Raw genomic sequence first — 19,316 nt, 5'->3', positions numbered from 1 at the left:
TATTTATTTGAAAGTCAGGATTACACAGAAAGAGACAGAGAGGCAGAGGCAGAGGCAGAGAGAGAGGTCCTCCATCTGCTGGTTCACTCCCCAAGTGGCCACCACAGCCGGAGCTGAGCCAGTCCGAAGCCAGGAGCCAAGAGCTTCTTCTGGGTCTCCCACATGGGTGCAGCCAGCCAAGCACTTGGGCCATCTTTTACTGCTTTCCCAGGCCACAGCAGAGAGCTGGATCAGAAGTGGAGCAGCCAGGTCTCAAACCGATGCACACATGGGATGCTGGCACCACAGGCAGTGGCTCAAATGGCTACGCCACAGCACCGGCTCCTCATGTATTTTTTGAAATTTACAATTTCAATCACATAATGATATTTCCTACCCTCTCTTTCTCCCTCATCATTTTTCTCCCTTTTTTTCCTTTTAATTTTTGCAGTGGCATATTTTCAATTACTCTATAGTCACAGGCTTAATTCTCCACTAAATAAGAATTTAACAAGTAGAAATAAGAAAGACCACTGTTCTTCAGGAGTATAGACAAGGGCTATAAACAATAATCAAATCTCAGGTTGTTAATTTTACTTATATACATTACATTTTATGTACTCTATATATTAGCTATGACAAAGAGAAAACATGGTATTTATCTTTTTGGATCTAGCTTATTTCACTAAGCATACTGGTCTCTAATTGCATCCATTTGTTGCAAATGACAAGATTTTTTTATGGCTGAATCATATCCCATTGTATATATATAGACATTTTCTTTATCCAGTTATCAGTTGTTGGACATCGGGTGGATTCCATATATTAGCTAATGTGAATTGAGCTGCAGTAAACATGGGGGTACAGATAACTCTTTAATATGCTGATTTCGTTTGCTTTGGGTAAATTCCCAGGGATGAGATGGCTGCATCATACAGTAAATAAATTTTCAGATTTTGAGTAATCCCCATACTGTCTTCCATTATAGTTACACTAGTTTCCTTTCCCATCAATAGTAAATTACAGTAGTTTTTCTCCATACCTCTGCCAGGGTTTGTTATTATCCCTAGTAGCCAGGATAAAACTCAAAGCATGAGGGAATATTGTTTTTAGTAAAAGAAAACATTTAAACTAGGAGAAATTTTTTTATTCCCAAACTCTGAGAATAATTTGCTATGTGTGGCTTTATATGAAGGAAAATGTACAACCAACGTGATGGACAAATTCCTTAATTGCAGGTTTTAAAAAAAATCCCATAAATTCTATGTTAACCCTTTGCTATTATAACAAAATATCTGACCCAATGAGTTTTATAAAGAAAAAAGTTCTGTTTAGTCCATAGACTTGTAGGCTCAAACTTAAGACTGGATAACCCCATTGGTTTGGACTCTGATGAGGGTAGTAGATGGCACTGGTGAAGTCTGTGTGAAGAGAGGATCACGTGGTGAGTCAGGAAACAGAGAGGGAATCTGAGCCCAAACTCAGGCTTTTCTAACAAGTACCTTCTCCCAAGAAATACACAAACTTCATACACTGCATAATTACAACGTTAGGAACATGGTGATTCTTCCCACCATGCCTTCCCCACCCATACTCCCAACCCTCTTCCTCCTCCCTCTCTATTTCCACTCCTATTTTTTACTGAGATATATTTTCAATTGACTTTATACACATATGTTTAACTCTGTTAAGAGCTCAACAAATAGTATATAAAAAAACCTGTTTCTCATCGGTCAAGACAAGGGCTGTTCAAGTCATTGCTTCCCAAAGTGTCAATTTCACTTCTACAGTTTCCTTTTAGGTGCTCCATTAGGTATCACAGGTCAGGGAGAACATGTGGTATTTGTCCCTTTGGGTCTGGCTTATTTAACTAACTATGATATTTTCCAGAGTCACCCATTTTGTTGTAAATGACTGGATTTAATTTCCTTTCTCTCTTTCTGTAACTGTGCCTTTCAAATCAATAAATAAATCTTTAAAAAAAAAGATTAGGCACTTCCTACCATGAAATGGCTCATCCCAGTGAAGAGACGTGGATTCAACTTGTATCATATTTATATTATCAAAGGGGTTCCTTCAAGTGCCTTAATAAAAATTCATCAGTAACACATGCAAATCCTTCATCCCTGAAGTTTCATGAGTTCTCTGTTTTGTGATTTAGTTTTAGTTAATTTAGCCAGCATAACCTGATCTAATTTATATGGATAATTTAGTTTCTGTGCATTTTTTAATAATTAAAGAGACCACATTCCATTATCCTGTTACATAGCAAACAACTTCAAAACTTAGTAGCCCAGAACCACTGTTCCACCATATTCCCCAAGGTGATTGACAGTGTGGTTCTACTGCTCATCGTAGGATAGACTGGCTCTCAGCTCGCAATTGGCCTATCTACAGAGGCCAAGGCAGCTGCACATGTGTAGATGTCGGTTGTGGGGGATGACTGGAAGTTGGGGCTCAGCCAGGACTGTGGTGGGGAGCATGTCCATGCAGTCATTCCAGCATACTGGTCTTGGGGCAGCTGGACTTCCTACATGGCGATTGGCTCTGCCCGGACCAAGTTTTCAGAGAGACTCTGGCAGAAGTGGCAGAGTTTCCTATGATTTAGGTTTTTAAGTCCCTGAATGTTGCTTTTCCTGGATTTTCTTAGCCGAGCAACTCACCATGGCCAATCTAGATTCCAGGGGACCCTCAATGAGAGCAGCCAGGAATTAGAGGCCATTTTAACCTATCACAGGCTAATCATTTTCCTGGATTATTTACTTCTTATGTAAATTATCTCTTTAACAGCTTCATATATTAGAATCTGAACAGAATTATTAAGACTTTTTTTTTAATCTTTTATTTAATGAATATAAATTTCCAAAGTACGACTCATGTGTTACAATGGCTTCCCCCCCATACCGTCCCTCCCACCCACAACCCTCCCCTTTCCCACTCCCTCTCCCCTTCCATTCACATCAAGATTCATTTTCGATTATCTTAATATACAGAAGATCAGCTTAGTATACCTTAAGTAAGTATTTCAACAGTTTGCTCCCACACAGAAACATAAAGTGAAAAATAATAGATGATTTTTTTTAAATGATGATGAAATCAGATCAGACCTATTGTCATGTTTAATCCCAGTGAGAGTCAAGTCGGGAATTGATAATTTCTTTTTTTTTTTTTTTTTTTTTTTACAGAAGATCAGTTTAGTGTACATTAAGTAAAGATTTCAGTCGTTTGCACCCCCATAGAAACACAAAGTGAAATATACTGTTTGAGTACTCGTTATAGCATTAAGCCTCAGTGTACAGCACATTAAGGACAGAGATCCTACATGAGGAGTAAGTGCACAGTGACTCCTGTTGTTGACTTTACCAATTGACACTCCTGTTTATGGCATCAGTAATCTCCCTATGCACCAGTTATGAGTTTCCAAGGCTATGGAAGCCCCTTGAGTTCTCCGACTCTTATCTTGTTTAGACACGGTCATAGTCAAAGTGGAGGTTCTCTCCTCCCTTCAGAGAAAGGCACCTCCCTCTTTGAAGACCTGTTCTTTCCACTGGGATCTCACTCACAGAGATCTTTTTGCCAGAGTGTCTTGGCTTTCCATGCCTGAAATACTCTCATGGGCTTTTCAGCCAGATCCGAGTGCCTTTAGGGCTGATTCTGAGGCCAGAGTGCTATTTAGGACATCCGCCATTCTATGAGTCTGCTGAGTATCTCACTTCCCATGTTGGATCACTCTCCCCTTTATTTATTCTATCGGTTGGTGTTAGCAGATACTAGACTTGTTTATGTGCTCCCTTTGACTCTTAGTCCTTTCATTATGATCAATTGTGAACTGAAATTGATCACTTGCAGTAGTGAGATGGCATTGGCACATGCCACCTTGATGGGATTGAATTGGAATCCCCTGGTATGTTTCCAACTCTACCAATTGGGGCAAGTCAGCCCGAGCATGCCCCAAATTATACATCTCTTCCCTCTCTTATTCCCACTCTTATGTTTAACAGGGATCACATTTCAGTTAATTTTCAACACTTAAGAATAACTGTGTGATAATTACAGAATTAAACCAGTCATATTAAGTAGAACAGACAAAAAAAAATACTATGAGGGATAATGTATTAAGTTGTCCATTAGCAGTCAGGGCTATGCTGATCAAGTCACCATTTCTCATAGTGTCCATTTCACTTCAGGAGGTTTCCTTTTTGGTGTTCAGTCAGTTGTCACCGATCAGGGAGAACATATGGTATTTGTCCCTTTGGGACTGGCTTACTTCACTCAGCATGATGTATTCCAGATTCCTCCATTTTGTTGCAAATGACTGGATTTCGTTGTTTCTTACTGCGGTATAGTACTCTAAAGAATACATATCCCATAATTTCTTTATCCAGTCTACCGTTGATGGGCATTTAGGTTGGTTCCAGGTCTTGGCTATTGTGAATTGTGCTGCAATAAACATTAGGGTGCATACCGCTTTTTTGTTTATCAATTTAAACTCCTTTGGGTAAATTCCAAGGAGTGGGATGGCTGGGTCGAACGGTAGGGTTATATTCAGGTTTCTGAGGAATCTCCAGACTGATTTCCATAGTGGCTTGACCAGTTTGCATTCCCACCAACAGTGGGTTAGTGTCCCTTTTTCCCCACATCCTCGCCAGCATCTGTTGTTGGTAGATTTCTGTATGTGAGCCATTCTAACCGGGGTGAGGTGAAACCTCATTGTGGTTTTGATTTGCATTTCCCTGATTGCTAGTGACCTTGAACATTTTTTCATGTGCCTGTTGGCCATTTGGATTTCCTCTTTTGAAAAATGTCTATTGAAGTCCTTGGCCCATCTCTTAAGTGGGTTGTTGGTTTTGTTTTTGTGGAGTTTCTTGATCTCTTTGTAGATTCTGGTTATTAACCCTTTATCTGTTGCATAGTTTGCAAATATTTTTTCCCATTCTGTCGGTTGTCTCTTCACTCTCCTGACTGTTTCTTTTGCAGTACAGAAACTTCTCAATTTGGTGCAATCCCAATAGTTGATTTTGGCTTTGACTGTCTGTGCCTCCCGGGTCTTTTCCAGAAATTCTTTGCCTGTGCCAATATCTTGAAGGGTTTCTCCAATGTTCTCTAATAACTTAATGGTGTCAGGACGTAGATTTAGGTCTTTAATCCACGTTGAGTGGATTTTTGTGTAAGGTGTAAGGTAGGGGTCTTGCTTCATGCTTCTGCACGTGGAAATCCAGTTTTCCCAGCACCATTTATTGAATAGACTGTCCTTGCTCCAGGAATTAGTTTTAGATCCTTGATCAAATATAAGTTGGCTGTAGATGTTTGGGTTGATTTCTGGTGTTTCAATTCTGTTCCATTGGTCTATCCATCTGTTTCTGTACCAGTACCATGCTGTTTTGATTACAACTGCCCTGTAGTATGTCCTGAAGTCTGGAATTGTGATGCCTCCGGCTTTGTTTTTGTTGTACAAGATTGCTTTAGCTATTCGAGGTCTCTTGTGCCTCCATATGAATTTCAGCATCATTTTTTCTAGATCTGCGAAGAATGTCTTTGGTATCTTGATTGGGATTGCATTGAATCTATAAATTGCTTTTGGGAGAATGGACATTTTGATGATGTTGATTCTTCCAATCCATGAGCATGGAAGATTTTTCCATTTTTTGGTATCCTCTTCTATTTCTTTCTTTAAGGTTTTGTAATTTTCATCGTAGAGATCTTTAACGTCCTTGGTTAAGTTTATTCCAAGGTATTTGATTGTTTTTGTAGCTATTGTGAATGGGATTGATCTTAGCAGCTCTTTCTCAGTCATGGCATTGCTTGTGTATACAAAGGCTGTTGATTTTTGTGCATTGATTTTATATCCTGCCACTTTGCCAAACTCCTCTATGAGTTCCAATAGTCTCTTAGTAGAGTTCTTTGGATCCTCTAAGTACAGAATCATATCGTCTGCAAAGAGGGATAGTTTGACTTCTTCCTTCTTGATTTGTATTCCTTTGATTTCTTTTTCTTGTCTGATGGCTCTGGCTAAAACTTCCAGAACTATGTTAAATAGCAGTGGTGAGAGTGGGCATCCCTGCCTGGTGCCAGATTTCAGTGGAAATGCTTCCAACTTTTCCCCATTCAATAGGATGCTGGCTGTGGGTTTTTTATAAATTGCTTTGATTATATTGAGGAATGTTCCTTCTATACCCAATTTGCTTAGAGTTTTCATCATGAAAGGGTGTTGAATTTTATCAAATGCTTTCTCTGCATCAATTGAGATAATCATATGGTTTTTCTTCTGCAGTCTGTTAATGTGGTGAATCACATTGATTGATTTGCGAATGTTGAACCATCCCTGCATACCAGGGATGAATCCCACTTGGTCTGGGTGGATGATTTTCCTGATGTGTTGTTGTATTCTATTGGCCAGAATTTTATTGAGGATTTTTGCGTCTATGTTCATCAGGGATATTGGTCTGTAATTTTCTTTCAGTGCTGCATCTTTCTCTGGCTTAGGGATTAAGGTGATGCTGGCTTCATAGAAAGAATTTGGGAGGATTCCCTCTTTTTCGATTGTTCTGAATAGTTTGAGAAGAAATGGGATTAGTTCTTCTTTAAATGTCTGGTAGAATTCAGCAGTGAATCCATCTGGTCCTGGGCTTTTCTTTGTTGGGAGGGCCTTTATTACTGTTTCAATTTCTGTTTCAGTTATGGGTCTATTTAGGTTTTCGATGTCTTCATGGTTCAATTTTGGTAGATTGCATGTGTCCAGGAATCTATCCATTTCTGATAGGTTTTCCTGTTTGCTGGCATACAGGTCCTTGTAGTAATTTCTGATGATTCTTTTTATTTCTGTGGTGTCTGTTGTTACATTTCCTTTTTCATCTCTGATTTTATTGATTTGGGTCTTTTCTCTTCTTTTTTTAGTTAGTTGGGCCAATGGGGTGTCAATTTTGTTTATTTTTTCAAAAAACCAGCTTCTCGCTTGGCTGATTTTTTGTAATGTTTTTTTGGATTCAATCCTGTTAATTTCTTCTCTGGTTTTAATTATTTCTCTTCTCCTACTAGATTTGGGTTTGGTTTGCTGCAGTTTTTCTAGGTCCTTGAAGTGCGCTGAAAGCTCATTTATTTGGTACCTTTCCAATTTCTTGGTATAGGCACCTATTGCTATAAATTTGCCTCTCAATACTGCTTTTGCTGTATCCCATAAGTTTTGATATGTTGTGTTGTTGTCTTCATTTACTTCCAGAAAGTTTTTGATTTCTCTTTTGATTTCTTGAATGACCCAGTGTTCATTCAGGAGCATGTTGTTCAGTCTCCATGTGTTTGCATACTTTCTGGGGTTTCCTGAGTTGCTAATTTCCAGCTTCATCCCGCTGTGGTCTGAGAAGCTGCATGGTATGATTCTAATTCTTTTAAATTTGCTGAGACTTGCTTTATGGCCTAGTATGTGGTCAATCCTAGAGAAGGTTCCATGCACTGCTGAGAAGAATGTGAAGTCTGTAGATGTAGGGTTGAAAGTTCTGTAGATATCTGTTAGATCCATTTGGGCAATAGTGTCAATTAAATCTGCTGTTTCCTTGTTGATCTTCTGTCCGGATGATCTGTCTATTTCTGAGAGTGGAGTATTGAAGTACCCCAGTACTATTGTATTGGAATCTAAATCTCCCTTTAAGTCCCTTAACATATCTTTTAAATAGACCGGTGCCCTGTAATTAGGTGCATATACATTTATAATAGTTACATCTTCCTGTTGAATTGAACCCTTAATCATTATATAGTGTCCCTCTTTGTCTCTCTTAACAGTTTTTGTATTAAAGTTTATTTTGTCTGATATTAATATGGCTACACCTGCTTTTTTTTGGTTTCTGTTGGCATGGAATATCTTTTTCCAACCTTTCACTTTCAGTCTGCATGCCTCTTTGTTAGAGAGATGTGTTTCTTGTAGGCAACAAATAGTTGGGTTGTGTTCTGTGAGCCAGTCAGCTAAACGGTGTCTTTTAACTGAAGAATTCAGACCATTAATGTTCAATGTGACTATTGATACGTAGTGACTTTGCCCTGCCATTTTCCCGGAAATATTTTCTAGTATATGCTTTGAGCTTCCCATGCTCTTTTACTGGTAGGTGTTCTTTCTTTCCCTTCTTTCATATTGATGGCCGTGTTTCTGTGTTTCTGAGTGTAGCACATCTTTAAGTATATTTTGCAGGGCCGGACGAGTGGCCACAAAGTCTTTCAATTTCTGTTTGCTATGAAAGGTCTTTATTTCACCTTCATTCACAAATGAGAGCTTGGCAGGATATAATATTCTGGGCTGGCAATTTTTCTCTCTTAGCACCTGTGCTATGTCTCGCCATTCCCTCCTAGCTTGTAGGGTTTCTGATGAGAAGTCAGCTGTGAGTCTGATTGGAGATCCTCTGAGAGTAATCTGACGTTTCTCTCTTGCACATTTTAGGATCTTTTCTTTATGTTTCACTGTGGTAAGTTTAATTACCACGTGTCGTGGTGAGGATCTCTTTTGGTCATGTTTATTGGGGGTTCTATGAGCTTCCTGTACTAGGATATCTCTGTCCTTCTCCAAACCTGAAAAGTTCTCTGCTAGTATCTCACTAAAAAGGCCTTCCAATCCTTTCTCTCTCTCCATGCCTTCAGGAACTCCTAGAACTCGAATGTTGGTTTTTTTAATAGTATCCTGTAGATTCCCAACAATATTTTTTAGGTTTCTAATTTCCTCTTCTTTTCTTTGGTTTGACTGTATGTTTTCCTGTGCTCTATCTTCTAAGTCCGATATTCTCTCTTCTGCTTCACCCATTCTGTTTTTAAGGCTTTCTAATGTGTTTGTCATTTGATCTATTGAGCTCTTCATTTCATTTTGATTTCTCTTCACTATAACACTTTCCTGTTCTACTAGTTTCTGAGTTTCATTTTGACTCTTCCTTAAAATTTCGTTTTCACGAGAGAGATTTTCAATCTTGTCCATTAAGGATTTCTGTAGTTCAAGGATTTGCTTTTGAAAACTTCTAAATGTTCTTATCATAAATTTTTTGAAATCCGTATCTTGCATTTCTTCTATCTCATCATCTTCATACTCTTGGCTTGGGGTGTTTTGCTTATTTGGAGGCATCATAGTGTCATCGTTGATCTTGCTCCCTCTATTTCTGTGTTTGTTACTCGGCATAGTTAATTCTTCTTGCGTCACTGTGCGTTTTTTTTTTTTCTTTTCTTTTCTTTTTTTTTTTTTTTATACTGTGTCCGTGTTAAGTGGACTGCCTGCTGTTGGAGGAGCCTTGGAGGCTTGAGATGGGTGCGGCCTGAGAGCTCTGCCTGGTTCTTCCAGGTTAAGGGTGTGCAAAGGTGACACCCTCAGGTTATGCGTGGTAAATCTCTCTCTTTTTATTTATTTATTTATTTTATTTATTCAGGGGGTAAGTAACACCACAGGGCAAGGCTGTGCAGAATTGATGGTATTTAGCTTCCAGTCTTTGGCTCCTCTGGACTCCCACTGGGTTGCCTAGGCTACTGAATTGTAGTGACTCAGTTCCTTAGCTCTCCCCCATTGATATGTAAATCCAGAGAGCAGGCCTGCTCTTTGTCTCTTGGGAATTCTTCTAGCCTCCCAGTCTTGTAACCTTTGCAAGGTTAGGGGGAAGAGAAACCCCGAAGCTTTTTTTTCCTTCTTTCCGGTAGTGAGTTTGCTGCACTTTCTGGCCCCCCTCTAGATTCTGACCCCCGTTTCCCCACCAATGTCTCGGGTTATTGAGCTCACCTCCCCTTCCAGCGCCGATGTGTGGACTCGGAGCCCTGAGCGTCCCAAGTCTCCCCGCTGTTGTCTGTGTGGCATGCACTCCCCTTGGAGCACTGGGGCTTCTGCGGCTCGGTCCCGCGACTTGGCTTCCGCGCGGTGGGCGACCTTGTTCTCCCAGTAGGTCCTCCGATTCACGATTCCCGTGCAATTTTTTCCTGGTTCTTTTTTCTGCGGCTACCGTAACTCCCCTTTTATTAAACTAAATTTTCCCAGACTATCGGTGCGCGCCCTCACTATTCCGCCATCTTGGCTCCGCCCAGAATTATTAAGACTTAAGTAGAACACTAATGTGACTTCTTGAAAATAAGAGAAGATAGATATAATTTTGTATGTTTCATCAGTCTAACTAAATGCACCTTTATCAAAGGGGGAAAATCAGAATTTCTTCAATAGCAGGCTTAAAGTAGGTCACTAGTTTATAGTAATGTATTACATAATATTATATCTTCATCTTCTATTTTAGTCCTATTATTTGAAAGAGTTACACAGAGAGAAGGAGAGGCAGAGAGAGAGAGAGAGAGAGGTCCCCCATCCGCTGGTTCACTCTCCAATTGGCCACAATGGCCGGAGCTGTGCTGATCTGAAGCCATGTGCCAGGAGCTTCTTCTGGGTCTCCTACGTGGGGGGTGCAAAGGCCCAAGGACTTGGGCCATCTTATACTGCTTTCCCAGGCCATAGCAGAGAGCTGGATGGAAAGTGGAGCAGCCGGGACTCAAACTGGCACCCATATGGGATGCCGGCACTGCAGGTGGTGGCTTTACCTGTTATGCCACAGCACCAGACCCCCCACCTTTTTTTAAAAAAAGATTTATTTATTTTATTTGAAAGTCAAAGTTACATAGAGAGAAGGAGAGGCAGAGAGAGAGACAGCATTTCATTCTTTTAGTAAGAGAATAGAAATATGATGTCCAAGTCCCATTAGCAACTTTAGGGATAGTCATGTTGAACAAATAATACAGAAAACTGGCCTCTGAGGCCCCTGCATGTGCCAGCAATTTGTCTGTGTGCTCTCAATGTCCCTGTCTTCTGTGGTCTCCCGTGTACTGCAGGGTCCCGACACGCCATAGATGACTACCCTAATTCTTCATTGCCAGCAGGATTTTGGTCAGGTCTTGCCAATGAGAGGTCTTGGGAAGACACTGAGAAATGAGAAAGAGTGGAGGTGGTTTGCTACCTGCTTCCAGCATCCAGGCCTCTTATTGTGGGAGCCCAAAGCTGCAGACCTCAGAACACTGAGCAACTCCCAGAGCTCTTTCTTGGTTCCAGCGTTGGTGGCTCCTCAGGTCCCCATCTGCTCTCCCCCCACCTTAGCTGTGTGAGTCCTTTGGCTGGAGGAGCACCTCCTCATCTGTCCCAGCACCAACCACATGGAGCACAGCTGTCTTTCCACGCCAGAGGGAAACACACCTCACTCAATGTCCAGGAACCTCCTCCTGGCACCTGACCCATGCTCCCAGTAGTGACATGGGTGGCGCCTCCATTGTGTCTCCAGGATCTGTTGAGAGATCCTAGGAGTGCATCAGCAAATGGGCTCCTGGGTTCTACCATCCCCTCCTCTTTCTTGTTTCCCCAGCCCTAAGAACAGATGCTTTCTGCAGGTATTAATATCCAGATGGTTCTTTTGGCCTCCCAACCACTTTTAAAACTAGTCCCTTGGTGTGAATGACCTCATGTATTTTTTTTTTTTCTGGCAAGTGATTGTACTACTGCTCATCACTTGCATGTCTAAGTAAAATGTTCACTAAAGAAGAAGGCTCAGATGACTGTAGCTGGTGTAATAGTGTAATAGGTACAAGAGCAAACCATTCATAAAATATGATGCTTAATTTGCTTCATTTCTATGATCTTCACCTGTTTTAGACCCTGTGCATAGAATACCAATTTGCTTTGCAAGGACAGACTTTTCATGAAGCAGAAAGCAAACGTATTTGGGAGTAACGCTTATTTTTCTTGTCGATGTTAAATCTAATTTTGTAGTAGCAGAAGTCAGAGGAAGACGCCCATTGGTCATTCTGTCATTAACAGTTCATAGATGAGCTCTTGAAAATGAAAATGTGGGTTATTATTGATAAAAAAGGTTCTGGTGAAAATCCTTCCATTTTTCTTGGTTTGACAAAAACTCACAGATTTCAGTTTGTTGCCAGTTTGGATCCATCCATGAACTGCTCCAAAATGTTCATGCTTTAGAATTCTCTGTGGCGGCACTGGGAATGGAAAACATAACTGCCAATTGCTTTGGAACAAAAGAATGAACAAAGAGAAATCTTTGTTATGCCTTGTGTCTTACATCCACTTGCCAGTTTTGTAAAATTTGTATTGAGAAAAATGTTATTTAATGACAAGTTCCAATAACAATTTATTAATCCATAGCTACTAAAATCATATGCATGCTAAATAATAATTAAAATATTAGAAGCAAAATGTTTTGAATACAGCAAGCCAGGAGAAAAACTATTCCCAGTTACACATTTATTTTGGCATGATTGAAATTATCTTTGATATTCAGGAAATAATAGTGATATGGTATAGTATATGTGAGCAAACATATCATATTGTCTTTATTTTTATCTTTTTACTACTCTCTGCCTGGACCTGTAACTCTAATATACATATTCTCTTATCACACTTAATACTTATCTTTCTATATTTAGAGTGTCACCTATTTATAAGCATTCTCTGTCTTAGTTTTATTTCTTTTATTATTAAGTATGTGGAATATGAAAGGTTGCTTTCAGTCAAGCTAAGAGTTTATTTATTTAAGATTTATTTGTTTGAAAGGCAGAGTTAGAGAGAGTGAAATAGGGAGAGAAAGAGAGATCTTGCATGTACTGGCTCACTCCCCAAATGGTCACAACAGCTAGGAATGGGCCAGGCCGAAGTCAGGAGCCAGAAACTCCATTCAGGTCTCTTACATGGGTGGCAGGGGCCCAAACACGTGTGCCATCTTTCTCTGTCTCTCAGGCACATTAATAGGAAGCTGGAATAGAAGTGGAGCAGCTGGAACTCAGAACCCTGTTCCAATATGGATGGTGGCATTGCAGGCAGTGACTTAACCTGCTGAGCTACAATGTCAGCCCCTATGAGCTTACTCATTAAAGCCAACTGTAAATGATTTAGAATATTTTAGATGACTGCCTGATATTGTGAGCTTGGAAGACAAACACTGGAAATGGCTATTCAGGTTATTCAAGTGTAGGCTAATCAAATCTTCATAGAGTGAGATTTTGAGAAATCCAGAAAGACTGGAAAGAATCTAGAAACTCTTAGCTCTCAAACGTTTGAATCAAGATAATTTAGGAGTGAAAATATTTGTGATTGTCTCACCTCATTTGCAATGAGGTACTTCAATCTTTGAATACAGCATTTACTCAGATTGTAGTCAAAAAGGATCAGTCAAGGCATCTATCCTCTTTCTATGAGAATTTGTGAAGTTCTGGTTTTTATTTCAATGAAATTTCATCTGAATCATCCTTAATATTGTCTTTGCACCCTGATTTAGTTTCGAGATTAGCAGATATACGTGATGGAGTGGATATTCAGAAGTATCATGTTGGAGACCGTTGTGGTGGTGCAATGGATGGAGCCATTGCCTGGAACACCTGCATCCTACATCAGAGTGATGGTTCTGGACCCAAAGCCTTGTGTCTAAGTCCAATTCCCTGTTAATGTGCACTCTAGGAGGCAGAAGATACTGAGTCAAGTGACTGGGCCCCTGCCATCCTATCTGAGGGACCCAGATGGAGTTCCAGGTTCTTGGCTTCAGCCTGGCCTAGACCTGGAGGTTTTGGGTATTTGGGGGGTGAACAAGTAGATGGAAAAATCTCTTTCTCTTTCTCTCTCACTCATTTTCTCTGTAGTGCTACTTTTCAAATTAAATAAATAAATAAATTTTTATTCAAAAACAGAGATTTGCACGCCATCTAGGAAATCTTTTCTGACTCCCATGTATTTACTGAAAATGGTCTTCACTGTATTAATGAACTCAGATCTTTTCCAGTTTTCAAGAGGAAATGGAATTCATTCAGCCTTCACTCCACGATTATTTCTTGTGTCACTATGTACTAGAAAGTGTTCTAGGTTATGGACTACAAAAGTGAACAAAGCAGATAAAGAAGTGAATATTTACATGAAACAGAACGTAAATTAGTGAAGCATATAGCGAATTATGCTGTAAATGATATGAAGAAAAGTAAGGCAGAGAAGCATAAACAAGGCATAGACAAGTGTGTAGAAATTTTATTTTTAAATAGGAAGGCCAAGAAAGTCCTCCTTAACAAGATGATGATTTAGTGAATATCAAAACTGGTGAGGAAGCCAGCACAGCTATCAGGTGTGTCTGGCAGGAAAAATAGCAAGTGTAAGACCCTGAGCAAGAACGTGCCTGGTATGTTCAGGAAACATCAGATGAGGCCAGCATGAGAGAGGAGGAGGGCTTAGACCAGGACCCAAGAGAGGTGATTAGGCTGGAGGAAAAGCAATAGAGCTACAGAGGCCATGGGGCTTTGGGGTTTACTTGGCATCTACTTGGGTTGAACAGACAGGTGATGCGATCCCAAGGATCCAATCTGACTGGTTCAAGGTAGACAGGGTGAAGGATGAGGTATGTTGTGCGACTAAGATAGGTCAAGCCACTAGGAATGAGGATTTTCCACTGATTTTGGCAACAGAAAGTTGTGTGTGGCTGTGAAAGAGCACTTCCAGTAGACTGGAGGCTGGCTGAAAATGATGGGGTGGGGGTGGTGGAGGGGAAACTGGATAAGGAAAGTACTGTGTGTGTCTGTTTTTGCTGCAAAGGGAAATATGGAAATGGGGGAAAGCTGGAGGGGAAAGTAAGATCACAATAGGTTTCTTTTTTTCAGAAGGAGAATGCATCAGCATGTTCTATGCTCACGAAGAAAGTGGGACAGAACAGAACACACGTGCAATGCTGGGAAGATAGAGGGGGTTTATAAAAGCCTTTTCTTTAAGTACATAGGCGGGGGCTGGAACCTACTGTAGCTGTGGAGCATGAGACTTAGCTGACAGCATGAACAGAGCATCCACAATACATGAAAGACATGTGAACATTTGGGTCCAAAACACACCAGTGGTTCAGAGCATTTGTTGGTAGGAACAGGTGGATGTTCTCTCTGGGCACTTGTTTCTTTCTCCTATAATAAAATAAGAAGCAAGGTCATCAGATAAGCACAAAATAGAGAAGGATGTTGGAGATTGATCAAGAAATGAGAGAAAGATGTATATACTAGGACATGAAGTAGGGCTTTCTGGCAACTCTAGGAACCCACATTAGGTCAGGGATCCAAACTGAAAGCAAGTCTGCTTGGCACAATTGCAGGCCTTTCTCCACCCCCCCCCCCCATACCCTTCCCTCTCCCCCAACTCCAGCTGCAAATAGCTCCCAGGACTATGATAAATGAGTGGAATGATGAGTGTTGGAGTTCACCAAGATTTTGCCATCATTCCTGCACATAGTAGGAGAAGCTGGTACAGTTTTTGGAGAGGCAAAGGAGCCTGCTTGAAGACGATTATCATGACTATCCATGGAATTTAAGTTATTAGGAAGGAAGGTGAAGGACAATGATAGGTAGTAGGACCCACAGATCTTACAGGGCAGGGGAGCATTCAGATCAAGGGGTTACTAGGAAATATGAATTCATATTGGACTTCATCTCAATTTTAAGAATTTTTCTTTATTTCCATTGTGGTTTCCTCTTTATTCAATTTTTTTTGTAGATGTCTCTCTCTTTCAAAGCTAGCTATGATTTATTTACTATTGCTTTTTCTATGTGAAGTAATCTTTTTATAGTATAAGTTCATTAAATTTTTGAAACATAGAGAAGGAAAACAAAAAATCAATATCATGTAAATTTGTACTTACATGGACTGGTAATGTTTTTGAATATATTATTCTATTCATGTTTCTTTTAATCTGATTTTATAAAACATGATAGTAATCATTTATGAATTTGGTTTTGTATCGTGTTTTAAGTTGTTTCTTTCATCATACTCTCATAAGGATACTTAATGCTGTTAAATACATAAAGATTTTCACCAACATTGTCTTTAATGACTGCTCAATATTTCAATTAAAGGATGTTTCATGATTTATTTTGTCTTGTCAACATAACAAGATATTTAAACTAATTTACTTTAGGCATTAAAACTGGGTGTTGATGAAATTTTTATGCATAGTTTTTTTAAAATTACTATTCATATTCCTTAAGAGATCTTTGTAAGTTTTTTTCCTTTCCTTCAAACAAAATAATCCCGGTTACTCAAACCAATACTTAGATGTTTTCCACGAAGCATTTTAATAGCTGTCCTAATGGATTTAAGGAAAAGGTTCTTAACTTTTGTTATGTTTGCCTCTTATTTATTTTATTAGTTATCTGTGCTTTTCAATATCATGTTACATTTTTTATGGAGCTGTATCCTGATTGCAAGCATGATTTCTCATAGCCTGATTAATTTTTATTGATTAAGATGATAATTAGTTTTATTTTTAACTATTCAGTATGAGTTAGTAAACACTATAATTTTGGGCCATTTTTTTCTGTTAAAAGTTTCCAGAACCACTTAGAATGCTATTGGTGGTCAATATTTAATCTTATTCAAATTGGAAAAGCCAGGAAACATCCTGGTTAGTGGGTTCCTTTACCTCATAAGGAACGAGATGCTTTCCGATTATAAGAGGTCATGGAGAGGCAACTGGAGGAAGTGTAAGCCAGGAAGAAAACAGCCCTTGCAGCAAGGAGCTAGTCTTTACTGTGCTGGGTCAGTAGCCCCAGCCACTTACTGGTAATTCCCTCATTATTCCCTCCCAGGAGCTACTCACAGCTTTCTGGCTTAGGGTTCCTAGGATATTTTCCACGTGCGACTCCCTGTGCAGTCACTGAGTGTGGGATTTGGCTCCTGTTGCTTAACTTCCTTGCAGTGTGATGTTGGGTAAGTGAATGGCTCTCTGTGCACCTCAGTTTCCCCAACAGCAAAATGCAGGCCCTACCAGCACCTATCCTGCGGCGTGCACCTGAGGCTCAGAGACAGTGATAGATGCAGTGGGATGGAGTAGGCTCGGTGAGAGCATCAGAGGCAGGCTGCAGATTTAACTTAGCCTGCATTAATCAGTCTCTTACTCCTGTTGGACTTTTTGGTTTTCTATTTTATTTCATTCATAGTGATTTTACAATACTAAAAGTAATTTTTATTTTGTTCTCTATTTTCAACCTCTTCCTTAAAGACTAAAGTGGCCCATTTTCTTTTCCATTTTTATTCCTAGATTAAAAGTTGGTTTGAGATGTGTGTGTTTCCTTCCACAAACTGAGTGTGTGATGGTGTTAGCCTGACACCCAACCAGTTCCTCAGAGCCTTCCTTATTTCCTGTCTCTCTTCCATTTCCATTCAATTTGTGTCTCCTTGGATGCAGAGTGATCATTTTGGATAGGATTTGAATACCAGGAGATATATTTTAGAAAACACTTTGATATGTTTATTTTTTTAAAGACTTGTATTTATTTATCTGAAAGAGTTATAGAGGGGGAGAGAGAGAGAAATCTTTCATCCAGATTAATTCCCCAGATGGCCACAACAGTCAGGGCTGAGCCAAGCCGAAGCCAGGAGCCAGGAGCTCTGAGGGTGCAGGGGCCCAAGTACTTGAGCCATCCTCTGCTGCTTTCCCAGGTGCAGTGGCAGGGAGCTGGATTGGAAGTGGAGCAGCCAGACTGAAATCCTTGACCGTGTGGGATGCTGGCACTGAGATGGCCTTTTATTGTGCTGTACCACAGTGCAAGCCCCAATGTGTTTTTTGAAAAGCTTGTCATTCAGTAGCTAGCATATTGATAGAATTTGAAAGAATGATTTATCTTATTCTTACAATAAAAAATTGTAGGCCTCTGCACAAATAATAGTCTCTTGGTAATTCAGACTGTTTTTCTACTTGTTAAAGAGTACTGGTTCTGTTTAGCCTCACTGTCTCACCAGCAGGGTGAGAGCAAGGCTGCCTTTCCTACACCCAGGATTAGAGAGGAAAAGCTCCCTGTCAATCATAATTCAGAGACCTTTGACCTAGTACCTTTAAAAAAAAAGATTTATTAATTTATTTGAAAGTCACAGTGATAGAGAAAGGGAGAGCCTGCGGGATATTATCTTATCCCTTGGTTTGCTCCCCAAATGCCATAGCAGCTTCAGGCCAAAGCCAAGAGCCTGGAACTTCATGTGGGTCTCCCACATGGGTGGCAGGGGCCTGAGCACGTGGGCCTTCTTCCACTGCCTTCCCAGGTGCATTAGCAGGGAGCTGGGTCAGAAGCAGAGCAGCTGGGCTCAGATTGGCATTCCGATCTGGGATGCAGCCTCACAAGTGTGATTGGTTAACCCTCGGCGGTAGAGCCCTGGCCCGGCCTGGGGCCTTTGTAAGATTAAAGTAAGGTTGTTCTGGTATCCAGGACTTGGTGCACAAGTTTAAGCTGTAAAATTGATTCTATCTTTACAGACAGTGAGAAAGAAGATTAAAGACACCTAATTAAAATTAATCATTTTTATTTAATTAAACCTTAGTTGTTAGACATTTTCTCCAGTTCTGCTTTGAGTAATGCTTTTTTGAACTGCTGTCTCTCATAAATTAAAAGGTTTCATTCATTGCTCTTGGGTAAAATGATGTCATTTCTTTAAAATATTTAATCAATATTGCTGGAAAACTGTACCCCTTCTGGAGAGAAAACAGCTTTCTAGCTGTGTCTCAAAAAAAAAAAAAAATGTTTAACCGGTGTAGTTATTTTATTGTAAATTGCAAAGGAAGGTTTTGTGTTTTGCCATTTCATCTCTCATGTACAAGGGGCTATAACATGTTTTTTCCTCTCTGGATCTTTTCTATGAGCAGATGTTCAAGAATAGCATGGGCATAATTACACAGATATCGATGAGACAAAGCTGGAGATGTGGTCGGAAGCTTATAGAAGTTTGTTTCTTCTTGCACCTATATTTTTAGCAAAGGAGATAGCAAGAACTTTGTCCAGAAAGAGAAAGAAAAGAATGTTCTGAGTGTGACAGGAGAATAAAAGACATGATAGAGTTGTTTTAGAGTGGGAGGGTGATGTTTTATTTATTTATTTGAAAGTCAGAGTTACAGAGAGAGGGGGGAAAGAGAGAAGGAGCAAGACACATCTGTGTTTCACTCACTGGTTCACTCCTCAGATGGCCACAATGGCCAGATTGAAGCCAGGAGTCAGGAGCTTCTTCCAAGTCTTCTACCTGGATAGCAGGAGCCCAAATATTGGGGCCATCTTCAGCTACTTTTCCCAGGCTATTAGCAGTGTGCTGGATCAGAAGTGGAGCAGCTGGAACACAAACCAATGCCTATATGGGATGCTGGCATTGTAGTTGACAGCTTAACATGCTACACCACAACACAGGCCCCAGTGTTGGTGCATTCTTAGTTGTGCATGGTGGACAATTGTCATGTTTATCTCCCTCTAATTTCAGCAACGGGCAATGAGTTGGATGTTGTCACAGTTGGGATAATAGAACATAAGTGGGCTTGGGAGTGGAGAGCAAATGATTATAATGCTGCACC

At 40.1% G+C, this 19,316-nt stretch overlaps 1 protein-coding gene across 10 annotated transcripts in view; it reads left to right on the top strand.

Annotated features, from left to right (window-relative positions):
* The window catches only part of MACC1 (MET transcriptional regulator MACC1), an 81,592-nt gene that overhangs the window by 20,343 nt on the left and 41,933 nt on the right, over nucleotides 1-19,316 (top strand). For 2 of the 10 annotated variants that reach the window (XM_089315349.1, XM_089315345.1), the window contains exon 2: nucleotides 16,576-16,696. The exons of the other annotated variants lie outside the window; for them this stretch is intronic. In XM_089315349.1, coding sequence (XP_089171475.1) covers nucleotides 16,690-16,696 — 7 coding nt within the window. In that variant the 5' untranslated portion in view covers nucleotides 16,576-16,689. The remainder of the gene's footprint in view (nucleotides 1-16,575; nucleotides 16,697-19,316) is intronic. 10 annotated transcript variants of the gene reach the window in all.

Source organism: Oryctolagus cuniculus, chromosome 16 (assembly GCF_051225735.1).
Source record: "Oryctolagus cuniculus isolate XC-2025 breed Fujian yellow rabbit chromosome 16, ASM5122573v1, whole genome shotgun sequence".
Lineage (NCBI taxonomy): Eukaryota > Metazoa > Chordata > Mammalia > Lagomorpha > Leporidae > Oryctolagus > Oryctolagus cuniculus.
This window is presented reverse-complemented; position numbering and strand designations above follow the sequence as displayed.